Raw genomic sequence first — 21,276 nt, 5'->3', positions numbered from 1 at the left:
TTCAAAGAAAAGTAAAGAGCTTTAGAGGGTGGTCACCAAACCTCGAAGACTTTTCTGATGTAGTTTAATATGCTAAAAATGCAATAATATTTACCTAGTACCCGCAATTTTTACGACCACATAGTTTAGCAATAATTTGCTGTTATGCATGGATATTTTCCGTAGATTTATTGCGTCGCATCCATGCAAAAAGGAAAGGAGGAGCGAATAAAAAAAAATGAATAGAAAAAATAAAAATTATTTAAAAAAAATAATAATAAGTCATTTACCCAAACACTTATACCGAAAAACAAATGAGGGTTATAAAACAGGCCAGGATAAAACGACCCATTTACCATCATCAAAGCAACCATCAGAATTAATACTGCCCCAATCTGTCTTTCACATGTTAACCCCCTCCCCCCCCCAAAAAAAGTTAAGTATCTATACATTCGATTTGTTTGAAGTCACAACAGTAGCCGAATTTTCACTTTTTTAATGAGCTACATTATTTTATTTACCTGATCCATGAAAAGGCATTGACAAGTGTAAACTCGCAAACCAATTTGGTCAAATATGCATATTTTCAACGGGGAAAATTTTCCCTGGGGAGGAAAGTTCCAAGGGGGTGAACTTTGCAGGTGAAACTTTCCAGAATTCCTACAAGATTCCTTTTATTTGTCTTACTTTCTCTTTGGCAACTCAATTTTTCGAGGATATGAGGAGATCTTCCAGGAGAATTTTTTAGCGGGGTTGGAATTCTCTAGGTGATTTTTCTGATAGGGGGTGGGGATTTCACGGAAGAATCTTACGTGTGAGCCTTTTTCAGATAAAAGTAGTTTTTCTCCCAGGAAAGTAGAAGAATTTTCCAGACCGAATTGACTGCTGAAAATTTTCAACGAGAATGGAATTGTCCCGGAAAATTTTCCGGGAGATGGGGGGAAGGGGGTATTTGCGGGAGAAATTTTAGTTGGGAGGGGACTTTCCTATGGAGGGTTGAGGCGGGGTTTTCCAGCATTATTTGAAGAACAATCAGAAATTAAATAAAAAACAAGATTTTCATCTGAAAGTTAGGAGCATCATTAAAAATTAAAAATTGCTCTATTCCAACCTTCGCCGTGTGCTCTAACGTCTTAAACTTTTTAGAAATACTTAATTCAAATTCAACAGCCTTTGTGTTTGAGCAATTTTTCTTAAAGAATTGTAACAAGTCAAACTTTAGCGTAAAGAACGGGGGTTTGGGAAGAGGCAGCCACCCTGCTAAACAAAAGAATTTCCGATTTTTTTTTTAAACATTAATGTTGCTCCTAACTTTTAGTTTAAAATACATTTTTTTTAGTTAATTACTACCAATACTAAGATAATTCCAAGATTCGTTTCTAGTAAGATACAATAACTTTAAAAATGAGGTTTGTTCTTTATTGGGCTCAAGCTTGGGTGTTAGGTAATAACATATAAACATTGATGTCATGACCAAACAGGATCTATTGCAGGTGGGAACTAAACGATTAACAACATAAAGTATTGACGATTACAGACAATGGTGGAGCCAAATATCGTCGAAGTATACATTATGGGATGGATTCAAAATAATTTAGTTCTTCGTGCAAGATATAAATTTATATTAAAATCTGTACAGTATCAGTACATGACACAAAAACCTTTCAGCAATATTTGAGTAAAATAGTACATGCCAAGATTTGTTTGCACAATTTATCTTTCTTCCAAAACTTGACTAAATGAGCATAAATAGGATGTAAGTATTCCTTTAGCATAATTTTTGATTTCTTTTTCTTACTTGGATGAGATAAGAAACACACACACACACACACAAAAAAAAAAAAACACTTCAAATTTGTGACCGTTCATCTTCAGAAAATTGTATCCTAGCCCATCTTTCATCCAAGTTCTCTGAATCTTTCTTTAAGATTTAACTTACACTTAGATTGGTAAGATATACCAAAAGGTAATAGACATAATCCATATGAAAAAAAAGAAAGAAAATCACGGATTGATATCATCTATTTGAAGAAAAAAATATGTCTCCAATCAGACAAGTACAAAAGAGGAGGAAGGGCGGGGATGGGGGGCTGTTGTCATGTACACCCCTCATCGTGCAAACGTCTTGAGATAGTTGATTTTTTACAACAAATTTTCTAGGAACTTCAATTCTAATTTTAGCTATTGCTAACTTTCTAACTTTTAAAAAGACCTTTATTTTAATAAAGACCTTTTTTTTAATCCTTTTTCAAAGTTATGCTTATACTTATTTAATACATGTTTAAAGTTAGTTTTGTAATTTTATTTATTATTAGTTTTAATTTTGTATTTTTTAGCTATATTCTAACTTTCTAATTTTAGCTATTGCGAGCGGAGGTTTGTCCTTTACTAGGTTGCTGCTACTACTATACCCCTGATTTATTATATTTCATGTTCAAATTTGCACCCCTCCCCACCCCCTGCGTCACGAAACAAATTCTGGATTCAGCACCTGTCCTTAATGTGCTGGGAAAAAAAAAGGAAAAGTAAAAATAACTCATTATATTTAACTACATAAAATTTCAAGTTTTGTATAAAACTGAAGAAAGCATACAAAGAAAAAGAATATCATTTGGACACACATGCAATTACGATTTGAAAAAAGAATTTACATCAACTTATACACTTTCTATATTATCTTTGATTAGTTCTTAGTAAACAAATGCCACGGCGATTACTCAGTTTAAATTCAAATATTAATATTCGAAATCAGACACTAAAAGACCTAAAAGAATATTTAGTGTCGAAAAGGATCAAATTCTTCAAGTTCTATTTTAGATTTCCAAACGCCATCACCCCAAAATGTCTAAAAGGTCTACAAACATGAATATCCACATACCCACTTTTCATACTCACTGAAAACCAATTCCGGTTTCATACCCACTGAAAACTAATATCGATCATCTTTTATATTTATTGTTGTTCTACAGTCAAGCTATAATGTTGTCATTCTCACTATAACCAATTAATCTTACAATTGTATATCATGCTATATTTGTTGCCCTTTGTAAATAATGAACAACTGCTAAGGATCATCAGCTGACGATTTTGGATTTCTAAGTGGAAGTTGAAGTGTGAATCATTGAGTGATTTAGGCGACCAAATTTTGTGAGTGGCCTATAAAGGAATAATGGCGACAGTAGCGCCAATTAAAAAAGACTGCACCCCTCAAAATTCTCCTCTCCCAATATTTCGAAAATACTTTTTTGAGGTATTTTCATTGAAAAATGTGTTTTTCCCATTAAAGATAAAATGGGAAAAAAGGGAAATTTACCCCCCCAGCCTAAATGTTGAAAAATATACTCCCCCCTCAAAAAAATCCTGTGAATTTCCACACCTAAGTGTCTGATATTTTTAATTCAGAGTCAATGTTAGGATAAAATACGCCTCTGGGAAAGGCTATGATGCAAAATATATAAATATACTGTCATGGATATGAGTGTTATATTGTGAATACGGTGATGAGATACTATATGTTGCTATTATGTTGGTACAGCAAAAATATAAAATGTTCACTTTTAGAGGTTTAAAAAAACTGATTTGCGCTTATGAAAACAAAGATAGTTCAGAGTAAGGACAAAATTTAATGGATTTCATTAGCAAAACTCGCAGATATATTCGAAACTGAATCACGAGTCTGGATATTGACAATCCCTACTTGTATTTACGTTATAAATCGAAAGTCTGAATTGCTAATCAAAAACACTTTTAATACGAAGTACCCAACTAGTCTCAAGAGGTACTTGCTATTTCTACATGGTTAAAACTAAGTTTTGTCAAAATGTTTACAATATATGCACAAGCAATTACAAATACAATAGCAAGCGTAGTTTTTTCTCACAACTGTGATTACATTTGCGTCAAGTTACTCAGAAATTACGAGAAACACAAGCAACTATATTTTTTCATTCGCAGCATCTTCAAATTTTTTTAATTGTTTTTCCATACGGTCGAGACGAGCCTGGAGAATTTCAGTTTTAGCTTCTAAGGCCAAAATCTGCTTTGCCTGGAGCTCATTCTGGTTGAACAAATTAGCTATCTCTGTGCCCCCAAAATTTTTGGACTCCACTTCGTCAGACTCAGCATCTTCCGACTGGTCAATTTGAATCTCAAGCTCTTCCTCTGGGTGAGACATATCTAGGGTTTCTTCAACCTCAGAGTGTTCAATGTGCTTAGGCGTAACTTTGACCTTCAAATAGAAACATTTTCATAAGATTGATGGTAATATAGGTGATTCATATTCATAAAGTTGTGTTTGAACTCGAATATCCTCCACATGTAAATAGGTGATTCATTTTTTTCCACATGTAAATAGACATATCTAGGGTTTCTTCAACCTCAAAGTGTTCAACGAGCTTAGGCATAACTTTGACCTTCAAATAGAAACATTTTGATAAGATTGATGGTAATTTGATATGATTGATGGTAACATTTTGATGGATTGATGGTAAAAATGGTAATTGATGGTAATATTTGATAATTGATGGTAATAAAATTGATAATAATATTGATGTTAATGTAACATTGATGGTAAAAAATGGTAAAATTAATGGTAAAGATTGATTGACGGTGATTCATATTCATAAAGTTGTGTATGAGCTCGAATCTCCTCCACATGAAAATAGCAAGTTAAAATATTTGAGAAAAAAATACAGGCGATTAAAGAAATAAAATGTGCAGTCCGATGGAAAGTCCACTGGGTCTATCTTATAGTATCTTTATTATATGTGGTTCAACAGAAGATTCTCTATCAATAGACACTGAAATTGGGGATGCAGGATAGGAGCTAGCACAAGAACAGTTTTCGGGAAAGAAACAGTGGCGGTAACTCACGAAAATTTAAACGCGGGAAAAATATATTCTTCAAAATGTAAAGAGGGGTGGCAAATTTGGCGTTTTTCCAATAATAATACTAAAAAACATTTTCCAATCAAAATACCGCCTGAAAAAGTATTTTCAAGCAAGGTAAAATATTTCAGTAACAAATGCAGGCGACTAAAGAAATCAAATGCGCAGTCCAACGCACAGTCTACTGGGTACTATAGGTGGTTCAATAAAAGATTCTCTATCAATAGACGCTGAAAATGGAGATGGAGGATATGCACTAGGATAGTTTTCGGGAAAGAAACAGTGGTGGCAAATCACGAAAATTTAGGAAAGGGAAAAATGTATTGTGGTGGCGGCAATTCGCGAAAATTTAAGGGAGGGAAAAAATGTATTCTTCAAAATCTAAAGGGGGTGGCGAATTTGGCGTTTTTCCAATAATCATACTAAAAAAGCATTTTCTAATCAAAATACTGCCTGAAAAAGTATTTTCAAGGTCAATGAGGGGGCGAAAACCCCGAGGGAGTATCCCCACCCTTCCTGCTCATCCACCCTTACTACATAAAAATCCATCACAACTGAATTAAAAACATATAAATAGACCTACCACTTCACCAGTAAAAAAGCAAATCGCGATACAAGAAACCTTTGTCGACGAGAAAAAAGTCCACAGCTTCCTGCATCTTTACATGCATTTAATGCATCTTCACATGTCTGCCTACAACACTGCAGAGCGTGGGTTTGAGTCCCACAGATGGCTCATATATTTTATAGCAAATTTCAAGCCATTACGCCAACAGCTGGCCACTAGATAAATCACCGGTATAGCCAAAAACATTTAGGGAGGGTGGAGGGGTCACATTTCATACTAAACATGAGCAATAGTTTTACTGCAAAATGCCTTTAAAAATGTCTTTTTTCTAATAATTAGGAAAGATGGATGATTCAAGAAACTAGTCTAAAATGTTGATTATAACAGTCATGAATGGAAATGTAAATCATCCTATTCTATACTACGGTGTCTATACAATGATTTTCAACAGACTTGAGTGCTCGATTTGTGACTAACATAATAATTTTCGTGACTAACATAATAATTGAATAACACAATAATAATTTTCCAATAAGGATTCTATTAGATCCTTATGCATTCATTTAACGAAGGATTTCTTAAGATGTATTTTTTGAGTATAGTGGAACAATTTTCTTGCACTACTTATATAACTACTACGTACGGCCCTGAGATACCTAAATTCGCATCTAGAATGCATTGCCTTAATCAATAAACTGACATTGCTTGAGTTTGCATGAATTTTCAGCACAACGTTTTGAAGGATGCGGGCTGACAGCACTGAAAATAGCGGAACTGGCGCGTTATATAACGTCACATTGCTGTTAAATTTCTTGTAGGATTTTAATCTTGTAGGACTTATAGGACTTGTAGTACCATACCTGGGTCTAAATCCAAATTGTTGGGAATCTATGTTATCTTTTATGTCCTCAAATAAATAATCAAAAATGAAACTTTCAAACACTTTGGAAAGAATCTGGTGTTTTTGAAATCGGCCTCATATCGGTAATATCCTTAAGGGCTTTACATTTGAAGATTGGGGTAATATACGCCTGTTTAAAAATACTTGGGAAAACACCATCAATAAAACACTGGTTAAAAATTGTCGTTAAAGGAGTACATAAAAGATTAGCACACTCAACAATCAAATTAATTGGTATCCCACTTGGGTAACTAGATTTACGAGGATCAAGTGCCTTCAACTTCTTAACAAATGAACTAATCTCTAGGATAAGGATATTTAAAACTGAGTCATTAGGCTGTAATACTGTTAGTTACGGATGGATTTTACAAATTGATGCAAAGAATTCATAATCTCACTAGGTTGCAGGTGTTTACCCCTGCAAGAAGGAATGCAAAGGACTGTCAAGCACTGCTGTTAAATTTCTTGTAGGATTTCACTTAAGGAGGTAGGAGGTAGGGATAGGATTTTCCATCACTTATTAATATGAAAATGTTTTATGAAGTTTTACCTATCTTAAAAGTAAATCTAGAAACAAATTAAATGCTGAAAATGTTTTAAGATTGTATTTAACTAAGTAATAACCCAATTTCGATAAACTGTTTAAAGGGAAACAAGCTCATCCTTCTAACTAGTCTCTTTGAAACTAAGCACTTTTTGTTATTTAAAGTTTGAGTATGTTTGTTTTTACTTAAAGTCGATGCATAATTGAGTTTAAAAGGTTAAGGTTTCAGCTATAGTTAACTTAGTACCAGTGACTGGGAAGAGGTACCTAAAATGTTTTGTGGGTCTAAATAAGTTTGAGAACAACGGCTCTAGACTCTTCGATCCCGATGAATATTTACCCAGGACAATTACCCAGAACAACTCTACGAGTAAAATAGAGATAGAAAAGAGAAAGCAAGAAATGTAAAAAGAATTTTGTACCTTGATTCTGAAAAATTTCCTCAGACAAATTGACCCCCTAGAAACTTTCCTCACCACGGAACGTTCCCCCCTGAAAAAACAAACAGCATAAAATTTGTCTTCCCACCCTAAAATGTATGCATGCTTCCCAATAACATACGCAATGAGTAAACAATGGGCGATTTTCATAGCTTAAAGACCCTTTTCCCTGGGGTCACGTTACTCCCAAAAAAATAATTATTGAACTTTTGAGATATGATGAACAAAATGGCTATTTCAAATCTAAATCGGACAATCTTGGGTGAAAAGATTTGGGAAGGGGGCCTAGTTGCCTATCTTTTTGGTCACTCAAAAAAAGCACTAGGGCTTTTAATTTCCGGCCAAATGAGCCCTCTCACGATATTCTAGAGCCACAGAGTCGATAAAATCACTCCTGGGGAAAAAACAAACAAATAAACAAAAAATAAACACGCATCCGTGGTGTTTCTTCTTGGAAAAATACAAAATTCTACATTTTTGCAGATAGAAGCTTATAATCTCTGCAGTAGGGTTCTCTGATATGCTGAATCCGACGGTGGGATTTTCACTAAGATTCTATGACTTTTAGGGGATGTTTCTCCCTTTTTTCGAAAATAAGGTAAAACATCTCAGGCTCATAACCTTTGCAAGGTGAGACTAGACCACGAATTGTTAGATAAGTGCAGCACATCAGACAGTACTTATCATGTCCTCCACAGCATAGGTACTATACAGTAATGAGTATTCCTACAATCCCCATTAAAGAATTTTGGGATACAGCATGTCTCACACATTACTTTTTGACTCCGCTTTCGCGCGTGTGCAATGACGAATTTTTAACAATGGCTAGTAGGCACCCAGTGGATAATCAATAATCCAATGCTAGTTCCCCGGCGGACCACCGTCCGCCGAGTTTGCTGTGATGTATCCCATTTTTGAAACAGACGTACATGACCTGTATTTACTTAGGCTATGCCCTGGTGGCACATTTTTGGACCTGGCGAGAGTTTTGAATAAAATGGCGATCATGATATTTGATCAGAAGCCATGCGGCTCTTGGGGGACACATATGCCATTAAACAACCGGCAGGTCACCTTCAAATTTATTCGAACCTTTAAAATGGAGATTAGAACTCAGAATACCTAGCCGTTCTATATCATGGCCCATGTAAAAATTCATGGGGTTTTAATGCTCTTTAACGCTGCTGCACACAACAGCAATTTCCAAGGGAAGGAGAGGGCATCAAGAATTGTGTGTCTCTGCCATGTCCATGTGCTGGATCAACCCATGTTTATAGTAAAAATAAATGTACTGTCTCTCTCCCTCCCCCCCCCTCTCTCTCTCTCTATCTCTCTCTCAAGTTTAGCTTACGGTCTATCACACCTAACTGAACCCTCTCTTGTGAAGAGGGCGGCAAGTATGGAAACTTTTTTAAACTCTCACAGGTTTTTCTGTAATATCCCAATACTTTAGAAGGTACGTTTGATGTCTTACCTCTAAGGCGTCATCTTGCGAAGCAATCGATGGGCGTATTCTTCTTCTACTTTTAGAAGGAGTCTCAGTTAATGGTACATAAGTGAGATTGGATTTCCAAAGAAGCATAATACCATCCATCCCACCTATAACAAACATTGATCTGATTAAATTGACAAATTCTAAGCCTAAAAAAGATCACTGAAATGGCACACAAAATTTCAGCACTGCCTTCACAGATGGCAGTCCTAAATTCAGCCCTTCTAAGAATCATTTAAGGACAATGTGCAGCGATAATTTGTTATAATCAACCAAAAATGTCGGCTGTTTTTACCTAGCCTTTCTATCAATTTAATCAGGTCAAATCATATTGTACTTTAAACACTTGCATTTCCACGTCTCAGTCAAAGAAAATACCAAAATCAAATAGAAAACTCAAAAATATTAATAAGTAAGCAGGTAATATAAACAAGACGGATTCTTACTTATTATTACTTATATTATTACTTATATATCTGTTGCTTTGTGTTATTATTGTTATTTATTATGATTGTTATTTCAACCCAAAGTGAAACCAAATTATTATCATTATTCATCTCCTTTTATTTTATGCCAAAGGTTTTACTGAACGATTAAGCCCTTTTTACGCATATTTTTGCAAAAGCTTTCTATTAATTTCTTAAATAACAATCCTATTAACTAATTTTTTAGCCAATTACAATTATCCTTTTATTTGTCGAATTATTATTCTGGTATTAGTTTTATAGTTTTCCAACCAAAACATCCTATTATTATAACTAATCACCCTTTTATACCAATATATTTTGCCGTCCCAAAATTATAAATTTCATTTTATTATTTTGGATTATCATAATCCTATTATTGAACTTTCTTTTATTCACTCTATTGTTTATCCTAAGATAAACAATCGGTTTCTGGACAAATTTTCTTTGATATTTTTAGTAAATTAGCAAAGGTTACTTAGAACTTAATCCATAAGTAAGAACTTACAAAATCAGCTTTAATAGTGAATCCCGAAAATTCTTGAAACTTCAATTCACCTCAGCTACCTATCTTTAAAAGATGAAAGAAAGTTTTTTCGGAGAGCTTTTACCTTCGGCTTCGAAGTAAACGACTTCGGAGAGTCGTTTACCTTTACCCAATCGTTGACTTTTTCTTTATATAAACAAAATAAAAAATAAAACACACTAAATATATAATATCACTTTTTGTGTTGTTAAGATTACAAGTTTAGTTTTCATGGCGCATACAATAAATGACCAAAACGAGAAACTACCTTGCGAGTATAACCACCCACACAACGTAGCTACTTAATTTAAAGTGTTCCTCCGCTTTGTTTCAGTCAGTCAACAGAATTAAGATGTCGTTTACTTGAACACTTGGTTTATTCCTTTTCAATTTTATAAGTTTCAATTTATTTGACATTTTGGACAACCTATTAGTATTTGATATTTTTTCCTAACTAGCTCTCTTATATAATTTTTTCTTTTGCTGTGTTTATTGAATTTCAAGCGCAAATTCGGTAATTATGACTAATTTGTATCGGAACTTGTGATAATAATTTTTCAAATATAAATCTTGTATTATATAGTGTTTTCACTATTTTAGTTAGGCTTCTCTATGCATTGACATTTCCTCTTATTCTTCGTCAGTTTTATGTTAATTTATTGCTCTAAGCAAATTTGTAATTTGACTCTGTACCTGTGACGAATTGTTTTCCATCAGAAGATATAGATACGGATGAGACACCACCAGCGTGACCACCAATGTTGTAGATGGCTCTGCCTTCAAGTATGTCCAATACCTGGAAAGAGCGAGTACAGAATAACGGCTTACTATAGTGACTAAAGCTAGTGAATTAATTACAATTAAAGAGGAAAAATCAAAACAAAATTGAAAAAAAAACCATAATAAAGAACAGCAAAAAGGCCAAACAGTCAAATATTCTTCACAAACACTGATTCAAGAAATTTTAAAGGTACAAAAATTTCATATTTCCTTTCAGGGCAAAACATTTAAATTATAGTTGTTATTCTTTTTTTTGCGACAAAAGATAAAATATACATATGTATGTCAAGACCAAATGCTGCACTGCTGGAAAGAATAGCAGAGACCAAACAAACAATGAGGCCTGCAACCCTCAAACAAACAAATAGATAGTTGCAGTTACAAAGCTACCGTCAGTGGAACCTGAGGCTAAGGCCCAAACAAAGTTTAAAGACCGCGTAGCTCAGCAGCAACCATTGTACTGTGATAGATTCGACTGCCTAGTATACGCTCGGCCATGAGTTCGAACCCCTCCAGAGACAAATTTTTTACAGTAGATCTTGATTTTTTTTTTTATTTAGTCTAAGGGGAACAGCAAAGAAAGCCCATGAATTTTGAGTTTATAGTATTCAGCTTTCATTTTTAAGTCACATTAGGGTAATTTGACGGTTTTAGGACCTGTTAGTTGCTTTTCAGGTCAAAACTTTAATGCTTCGTTATTTTTTCTCAGATCTAGCTGATACCTTCCTGCTACGTACGACCTGCTTTACTAATTTTTTTTTGTTTCCAAGGATAAGGACTACTAGTACCTAAAACGCACTCTTAATTACAGGAATGTAGACCGGTCTAACTATGTTTATTCCTGTGTGAATTCTAGTAACCATAATACTACAGCACCCAGCATTCCAGTAACGTGAGGGGGGGGGGGGGGCAATCGTGGAAAATTAAATATTCTTTGGAATATGTGTTCACAGGCCAAAGACCTCACTTCCCCTCTCACTAGATGTTCATTAGAAAAATATACGCTTTGTGGGCTTTTCGTGACCAGGTCACTTATTAGGCCTAGTGCCTCACTTCACTCGGCAGCTCAGATCTCAAACCCTCGGAAATAAGAGCTCTACTCACTCATTTCATTAGTCCAAATCAGACCCTTATCCCACTGGCAACTTCATCACCATCAGGTAATTCAGTTTCGAAGCCCTAAGATTCACCCAAGCGGATAAAATACAGTGAACAAGTAAAATCATGAAGTCATTTCAGGTCAATTATTCTTCTTTTAGCACTAACGGTTAAAATTTTAATAGCTCAGTACTATTTCGATAGTAACAAAATAGTTTCTATAAGATTTTGGATTCCTAGCTTGATTTGTTTAACTTGTTTCTTCAATACATAGACAGACGGGAAAATATTAAATCTTACATATATAGACACCTATTCATTTGAACTTTCAGAAGATAATCGTTGATTCATATTGCTGTCAAATTAGTCTTTCTCTCTTTATAAGTTTCAAAAATCTTTTTTTTTCTGTCATAGCACATAAAATATCCCCGTTGCTTCAGTTCACTAGATGAAAATGACGAAGGAGAGTCTGAAGATATGCCTAGGCATATCCTCAACCATGTTTCCAAAAAAAAAAATAATACAGATTGCAAAAGTCTTTTTAATTTATGTTATTAAGATATTTTGTGAATATTTTTAACATTCTAATATTTTTTTAGTTTCCAAATATGAATATATTAATTAATTATTCAATACCTCAATTACTCAATACTGAATTAGATTTCAAAGAGTTAACAGCTTAATAAGTTTCAGTTTGATCGGATAAAACCCATGCTTAAATCTCTATGGCTTGCGTAGCGGTAGCCAACTAGTTTGTCCACTACAGTGTATTAAATAAAAAAAAAAAGTTTTTTTTTAACTAAAAGTAAGGAGCGACATTAAAACTTACAACGAACAGAAATTACTTCGTATATGAAAGGGGCTGGTCCCTCCACAACGCCCCGCTCTTTACGCTAAGGTTTGACACTTTCTCTCAATTCTACTTTTTAAAACAGTAAAAAAAACTTTAGCGTAAAGAGTGGGGCGTTAAGGAGGGATGAGGAGGGATTTTTTTTATAACACAGTATGATACTGATAACGAGCCTTTGATGATATATCTATCATATTAACAATCTTCTTTACTCACTGCTCCAGACTCCCACTGTGGATATTTGGTAAGTTGAGTTTAATTAAAATAATTTAACTCGCCGGCAGGGGATTCTGAGGTTTGATTCTCTTCATAATAGCCCGCTTGATCTTTATGATTTATTTCTAATTCGTCTTCTGAAACAGAAAACCTGGATTTGGAAGTAATTAATTCACCAAGTAACAAGTATTTTTTTCATAACGATTTTTCTAGTACACATTATTTTCCGGGTGATTTTCGGCTGCCGTTCCTGAACTGCCGTGATCTCGTTGGTAAATTGGACATATTTGGTTTGTGTGAAAAATTCTTGAATTCTACAACCAAAGCGTTAGTTAATCTTCACGGTTATAAGTTGGTGTGTAAGAACCGCCAGAATAATAAGCAAGGACGACTTGGACTTTTTGTCAAGTCATCACTAACTGTTAAAATTATTAGTGATGTGGAACATTTGAAGTTGGAGATGCTGTTTGAAATATTAGCGGTAGAAATTGAGGTTAACCATGACCCAATAGCTGGTTGTGTGAGTTATCCTCCTCCAAGTGGAAGCGCGAAAAGGTATACTAAAATTTTACAGGAATGTCTTGAGATATTGTCGGGTAAATACCGTAAGTCTATCATTATGGGTGATTTTAATGTTGATATATCTTTACCAAGTAACCGTAGCACGAGTAACTTAGTCACATATGACGTAGCATCAGAAATGCTGTCTACATTTTTAGCCCCTCGATGTCTCCCTGCTTGTTGTATACCAACTAGAGTTACCGAAACTTCCCAGTCTCTTATTGACAATATTTATACGAATATTCAAGTTCGAACAAGTAATGTCGTCGTTGACGACACTTCAGATCATTTTGTAATGGTGCGTAATCTAATTATCGGTGTTATGCCAACTGTTACCAGACAGCAGCGAAAAGGAGAGTTATGAATATCGCTAAACTAAAGGAGCTGCTGAGGAACGCTGATTTTTTACCCCGTTATGAGTCCAAAGACCTGAATGAGGCTGCGAGGGGTTTTTAGAAATCTTTAAAATGCGTTTGACCAGGTGTGCCCTACCGTTGTATAACAAACAGAAGGCTTAAATAGCCTACTAAGCCCTGAATAGCATCAAGTATACTGAAGTCTATAAATGCAAAGAATAAGCTGTATCGGAAATACTTATCAATTTCGACTGAAGAAAATAAGCAAAATTTAAAGAATCATAAAACTACATTAACAAAATTAATTCGGGCATCGAAGCAGTTATTACAAACAAACATTCCTGGATGCGAAAGGATGGCCAAAAAAGATACAGAAATTAATTAATGATTGTCTGAATCGGAGAAAAAAAAATGAAATCCTGAAGAATTGACAGCTACAGGTGGGACAACTGTGAAAGGGAAAAAAGAAGTGATTGCACTACTTAACCGCCTCTTTGCTATTATGGATGAAATGACTTCTGCACCAAAAGCTGTATTGCAGTCAGCAGAAGACACTGATTTCAAGAAGTACTTACCTCCACCAAATGATCTATCAATATTTCTTTCTTCTGTATTGGCTTCAGAATTATTGGTAATTTTTAGGCTTTTGAAAAACGGAATGTCAGAAGGGCCGGATATACCTAGTACAATTTTGCTGAAGACGATTATCCCGGAAACTGCAGTGTACTTAGCTGATATTATTAACCTTTGTTTCAAGTACGGAAAATTCCCTGATTGCTTTAAACCCCTAGAATAGTTGCATTACATGAGAGAGGTGATTCAAAAGATTCAAATAATTAGAGTCCAATCCCGATTTTGTCGGCTTTTTCTAAACTTATCGAACATTATTAATACAATCATCTGGTTTCGTTTCTCGGGAAGATTAATTTCTTTTTCCAGTGACAATTTGGTTTCAGGAGAAACCATTCTATCCATGCGGTTTTAGTTGTTACTCAGTCTATTCATGACGTATTAAATAAGGGTGATATTCCAGCAACTACGTTTTTTTGGCATCAAAAAATCAGTCGATATACAATTTCCCATCGTATTTTGGAACATAAACTGGATCAGTATGGGATAAGAAGACCAGCCTGCTCTTTAATTATACCGTACTTACATGACCGGACACAATTTGTTGACGATGGTGACTGCACATCAAGAACAGTGCAGCAGTCAAACTGCACTTGATTTATATCAATGACTTGGGTGAGTAGTCAAAGGATCTTGGACTTGCAGTGTTGTTTGCTTATGATGCGGGGTGTAGTGTCTCTAGATCCGATGATCTGATACTTCGGCAAAATATATATCAGTCAATTGGAAGAGTTCTGTTGTGGTTTAAGTCACCACAGTTTTTATTATTTACTCTCGGACTTCAACTTCTTGTACTGTACTCCAGTCAGTTGAGATTTCAAACAACGTGCATATTAAGCATGTTAGCTTTGTACGTTACTTAGGAATTGTCTTAGATGAAAACGTGTCATTCAAGCACCATATTAGCCACCTTCAGTAGAAATTAAGCAGAAATGTTGGAATCATGTGTCACCAGAAGTTTATTTTACCTCTTAATGCATTTAGTTCCGTCTATTTTAGCTTAGTATATTCTTATCTTAATTGTTTATTGCCCACTTGTTTATTCGAATACCTTTAGGAGGCACTTACTGCCACTCCAGAGACAGCAGAATAAAGGATTACGAGTACTAAAAGAATATATTCCATCTCCTGTTTCGCTACCTACTAAACAAATCAAGTACTCAGAGTGTGTATTTTATATTGAATATCTTTCGAGTTAACCAGTTTGTAATGTTTCGGTCAGTTCTGTTTGTTGTTCAATATCGTAAGAAGGCATTGCCAACGCATTTTTATGAATCTCAGCTGTTACAGGCATTGGATGAGGTGGACTAATGTCAACAGTCCAAGAGGCGGTGGATAGTCCGTCAGCTACTAGAGATCGCGCTTTTCACTAAGAAATCTGAGCTGTTACAGGCATTGAATGAGATGGATTATTGTCAACAGTCCAGGAGGTGGTGGATAGTCCATCAGCTACTAATTAAATCCTAGAGATCGCGCTTTTCACTAAGAAATCTGAGCTATTACAGGCATTGAATGAGATGGATTATTGTCAACAGTCCAGGAGGCGGTGGATAGTCCATAAGCTACTAATTAAATCCTAGAGATCGCGTTTTTCACTAAGTTTAATTACAGTTTGGAATAAGTTTGGTAAACTGAGATCTATCTCTTCGCCTATCAACATTAAAAAATAAAATTAAGGAATGCCTAATGAAGATGTAATTTGTTAATAAGTATGTGTATGTGTACACATATGTATGGGTATATTGGCATATGTATGTGTATGTGGTTGTACATGCATCTGTAGGCCTCTTCTGTATGGCGTGTTTTGGGGGGAGTTGGTTCTTTTTCCCCTGTTGATGAGTTGAATAAAATTAATAAAATTGTTTTTTTTTTTTCAGTCGAGTTTTCTCTGTCAGGAATTTAACATCTTGTGTAAATATGGTATTAATAATGAAATCTTGAAACTTGAACCAAAACTCATTAGAGGGAAAGAAAAATCAAAGAATTTAAAAAATTAGTAAATAGTTTCTTATATCTGTCATATATTTCGGCTTTTTCCCGTTTTTTTCAGCTACCCTCCCTCCCCCAGTTTAAGTTCCTGTATACATGTTAGCCATTCCCTAATAGGATCTATTATGCCATCAGGTTGCATCTTCCAGATTTTAAGCATTATTATCCATGGTCTCTATTTCACACCTCCTTAAATTCATATTTTCATACTTTCTCCACTTTCCTTACATTCCCCTTATTTCATTTGATCTATCATTCGAATAATTTTTTTTACAGGCTTCTTCTCCTCTATACTAAACATAAAGCATTTTCAGTTATATTCCTAATTGCGTTTGTAACTTTCCTCCCTAAGACACCATCTGCGAATTCCGAATACTATATTATATATATATATATATATATATATATATATATATATATATATATATATATATATATATATATATATATATATATATATATATATATATATGTTATAAACCATTCCTTGAATAATCTAGACCAGTTATGCAAAATTTAAAGTAATACTGTTAATAAAAGCAAATGCAATGTCTCTGCCTGGTACATCATCTGACTGGAAAAGTATTTAAGAAACATCGAAATATTTGTGAATTTATCTAGTCTTTATACACTTTATTTAGGATACAAGCATTTATAAATACTACTTACATATGTTTTCTGAAAAAGCTTTATCACCCATTTTAATTTTTTTTTCTCTCTCAAGCAAAAAAAAACCGGCAAAATGGCTGAAAGCCTCTAATCTAAATAAGGTAAATACAATGATTAAGATTCCCCATACATTTTCTGAGAAATCGAGCATAAAAAACATGACATTTGTAACTTCTACTAAAAAAATTTCAATAGCACAAGAAATGGAGTACGTAACACTGAAGACTAAAGGAAAGGAAGAGGAACTAAAAGAGAGAAAGGAAAGAAAGAAAAGAAAAGGTAAAGGAAAGAAAACTAATAGGGTAAAAAAAAGCTGAATATGTTGAATATAAGTTAGATATATAGAATACAAAACGTTTAACATTCAGATGAATATTAATTTCAATATTCGGAAGTACGATCTCAACTTGGAGCTAATGATTTATTGTTGGTCTATCGAAATTATTTTCGTTTTTGTAAAATTTTATTTTATTTACCTAGACATAGTCGTGAACAGAAAATTATAGCCAAATTTCAAGCTAACGATATTATTATGTCGTCTGAGAAGCTATTGAATAAGCTGTTTTAAATGCTTCTCTTGTTACATTGGTGTTTTGATATCAGTTGAGAACTTATAATGTAAAAATCTCTAATTGTATTCCTAGATTGTTAGTGTTTCTATACCTCAACTTTTATCATTTTACACAATAATTTAGACTAACCTTTGTATCATTCTTTGACCCCGCGATAATGTAGCTTCCATTTGGATCAAACGTAATATCAGACACATCTCCATTAAAAATTTCATAAAATTGTAACAGCTTAAACATACGTGTGTCAAACAGTTTCACAGACCCTCCAGTTAAGCCCACAGCAATGATGTCATAAACAGGGTGGAACTGCACTGATGTCGGAGTTCCCTACAAATTAGAAACTATTAAATAATGCAAAAAGACCTAGGGTCTATACCTCTTTAAAATCCTCCCAACTTTACACATATAGATCTGTTGTACAGTTTTGACAATTGATATTTAGTGTTGGTCCTAAATATGTACAAATCATTAAGAATAATTAAGATTGCAGTATGAATTTTATAAATTAAGTACACTAATCATATGTTTTATACATCAATCAATCAATTATTTATTCAGAAGAAACACAGAAAAAAATAACAGAACTTTAGACCCTCCATAGAGGCTCTTTGGCTTGTGACAGTGGGAGACTGAACATAAAATTAAATCATAGCACTAAAATAAAACATAAGCACAAAAAAACTACCATGCCAATCAAAATAAATGAGTTAAACAAATTGTAACAACTTTGTTACTTAACGTCTTTCTGCTTAAAAAGACAATACTTAGCTAATTTTTACACAGAGTGCAGACTCAACTCGGCTCGGATTACTCATTTTTATACCGAGCCATAATTTAGCTCAGTTTTGTGCCGAGTCACGATTTGGCTCGCTTTGCACAGAGACAGTCTTTTGCTTCAAATTAGATCGTTTACGCATTCAGTCAGAACTTAGAACACTGGGTTAAAAGTTGGGACTTAGTTCGTTTATCCACCAAACCAGAACCGTATTTACACCGATTTATGAAAAAAAAAAATCATTTTTGCACCGAACCAGGACATTGCTCAATTTTGTATCGAGACTGAACTTAGCTCATGCTTGAAACACGTCACCGAAGTTTCAGAGCTTGTACTTAGCCTATTTTTGCAACAAGTAAGGAGCTATCCCAATTCGGCACTGAATCAAGACTTAACTAACTTTTTCTCTAAGTCAACCCACAGCTTTTATTTAATGTTTGGTAAATGACGATTTATACTTACTTACGACACGACTGCCTATCCATAGATTATTCGTTGCGGTTGACTGTGTATGGCTGAGTAGGGTTAAGGCCTCATTCAAATACTGATCTATATTGATTACTAAAGTAGGAAAACAGTCTTCCTTTCACCTTCTGTCTTTCTTGTTTATTTCTGCGTTTGTGCTGTTGCATTAGTGATTTCTTTTTTCATTATCATACTAGTTAAAGCAGACTTCAGATAACTCGTCTTAGAGGAATTGTCTTAATTTTAGTGATCAAGTTCTTACTTGCGTTAAATAGCTCGTGCACATGATGTCCTACAGAGCCTGCTTAAAACTGTTAGACTGTCTTAATTACTGCCGTTTTAGCTTTATATTCAAATATCAGTGTACAAGATCAACAATTGTTAAAACTGGTATATGAATGTTGGAATGATTTTGCACTGGCTCATTTTGTTGATAAATTTTCTACGAAGTATGATTATCATTCACATCTTACATGAAATGCTAAGAGACTAACCAATGAAAAAACAAGTTACGGCCCTGTTTTTAGTTCCGCGAGTATAACTTGTTAGAAGAATGGAAATTTGCAAGTGCTCTCTGGAATTTATTGGTAGGCGCAATTAATCCTTCACATTGAAAGAAGAAGAGAAGGCCTAACTGAAAAATACAGTTTAGGTCTAACTCTTCATTAACAACGGCGAATGAAATGAAAGCAAAAGCAATAAGAAAGGAACCGATTAACGAAATTCCACACCTACAGAAATAAGGCACAGAACTTCAGATGCTTTACAGATAGAATAATTTTTTTTAGATTTCTCAAATTTGTGCCCTGAGATGAAAAAGATAAATGAGATGAAAGATGAAATGAGATGAAAGATGAAAACAAGAGACTCTCATGGGCATATTTACAATATCCTGTCCCCTTTTGCTCAATTTCTTTTGGCTTAACAAATTCTTAGCGACAGGGCTTAAAATTTGGTTAGAATTTATAGTTACAGCTTTCAAATTTGCACATATATTTACTAATGACTTTTCCTTTTTTTGTGTAAAATTCGTGTGAATGTTAGATAAATCGTTTTTTTCGTTTTTTTAAACTTAAAAAATAGTAAAAAATGGCATATGACAAAAAATATTCTTGGCCAAGACACTGGATGAGTTTGGATGGCTGGTAAATATAGTGCGTCAGTTTTTTGTTTGTTAATTCCCTTGAATTTGTATCTTGGTTTATTTGTGTTGCTTACTTAGTTCAAACAGCAAAAACACAGTCGCGCCGTTGACCTTTTAGCAGTAATTACGGTGGTTTGTCGGTTACAAGTTTTTTGCGTAAATACACCAACGGAAAAAAATCACCGAATTATTTATCACTTTTATCAAATCGTTGAAAAATTTATTATGCCAAAAAAAGAACAAAAAAGAGAAATCTTAACAATGAAGAAACAAACAGGACTACGGCGTGTCGTGTCTATCGCGTCTTATCTACAATTATCGCTACTGTGTGTACAAGCTACACCAAAGATTTAGTGTTCTCATTGAAGCAGCTCTAATAGCTTCTGTGACGCTCAATCAGAGTAGCAACACTACTACTGGCCGTAGTCCCGTTTGTTTCCGTAGTCCCGTTTGCCCAAATTATGAGCAAACATACAGTTCGCTTAGCTTTAGATCAGGGTTGAAAACTCTCAACAACTTTACAACCGGCTAAGAAAATGTTTCATTGATTCTTCATTTAAGAAGTGACACGAATGTAAACCCTAATGGTACCCTAATGTAAACGTTTCCTTACTCTTCCCTCGTAGAAACAGTGGACAGGCCCTCCAGCTTTTCTGATATCCCAAAGTATGGTGGTTTTATCGTCAGAGCATGAGACAACCTGATTTCCAGCATTAGAGTAACGGACGCGGCGCACCCAATTCCTGTGCTGCTTAAAGTTTCTAATGAACCTAAAAAAAAACGTTTCAATTTTTTTGAGTTTTAGTGTTGTATACAGAAACAGAAAACAAATAACCGAAACAAATCCCTTAAATCTGTAAAGTTCTTTTTATTCCAGTTTTTAGAAACGTAATAAGGCAGTTAAACACATTCTGTGTCTCAGTTTCAACTGTTTTTCTTGGTTAATGTAATGCAATGTTTAGGCTTTATATTCCTGTATACACACTACATAAGAGTTTGACGGCAAATAAAATTTTCACAGACAAATTTCACAGCAATTATTAGTCAAATATGTGACAATTAGGCTCCCTCCTCCCCTCTGTACTGGCACTCTGGGTGCGTTTATCAATTAGAAGTCCCGTTTCTATTGTTTTATGCTTCAGCTGCGCTTACTTTTTTCTCAGGAAAATAATTTGCTATATTTTTTCATAATTTTTTTTCAAAAAGTTCCAAGCAATAGTAAGTTTCCTTTACTTAGCAAACTCAATCCATACTTTGCACCAGTTACGTAAGATTGACTACTAGTTACGTTTCTTAGGTTACGGTATTCACACTGATAAAATAAAATCGTAATTTGTCTGAAAATATACGTGGATGCATGGACGTGACTC

At 34.3% G+C, this 21,276-nt stretch overlaps 1 protein-coding gene across 1 annotated transcript in view; it reads right to left on the bottom strand.

Annotated features, from left to right (window-relative positions):
• Window positions 1–2,505: 2,505 nt before the first annotated feature.
• LOC136040667 (POC1 centriolar protein homolog A-like) overlaps window positions 2,506–21,276 on the bottom strand; it is a 50,594-nt gene continuing 31,823 nt past the window's right edge. Inside the window, exons 4-8 of the mRNA XM_065724960.1 lie at window positions 20,520–20,676; window positions 17,652–17,849; window positions 10,495–10,597; window positions 8,794–8,918; window positions 2,506–4,207 (exon numbers count right to left, since the gene is read on the bottom strand). Of these exons, the coding sequence (XP_065581032.1) occupies window positions 3,914–4,207; window positions 8,794–8,918; window positions 10,495–10,597; window positions 17,652–17,849; window positions 20,520–20,676 (877 nt within the window). The 3' untranslated portion in view covers window positions 2,506–3,913. The remainder of the gene's footprint in view (window positions 4,208–8,793; window positions 8,919–10,494; window positions 10,598–17,651; window positions 17,850–20,519; window positions 20,677–21,276) is intronic.

The sequence above is a fragment of the Artemia franciscana genome, chromosome 21, assembly GCF_032884065.1.
Source record: "Artemia franciscana chromosome 21, ASM3288406v1, whole genome shotgun sequence".
NCBI classification, from domain to species: Eukaryota; Metazoa; Arthropoda; class Branchiopoda; order Anostraca; family Artemiidae; genus Artemia; species Artemia franciscana.
Note: the sequence above shows the minus strand (reverse complement) of the source record. Positions and strands in the feature narration are given on the sequence as shown.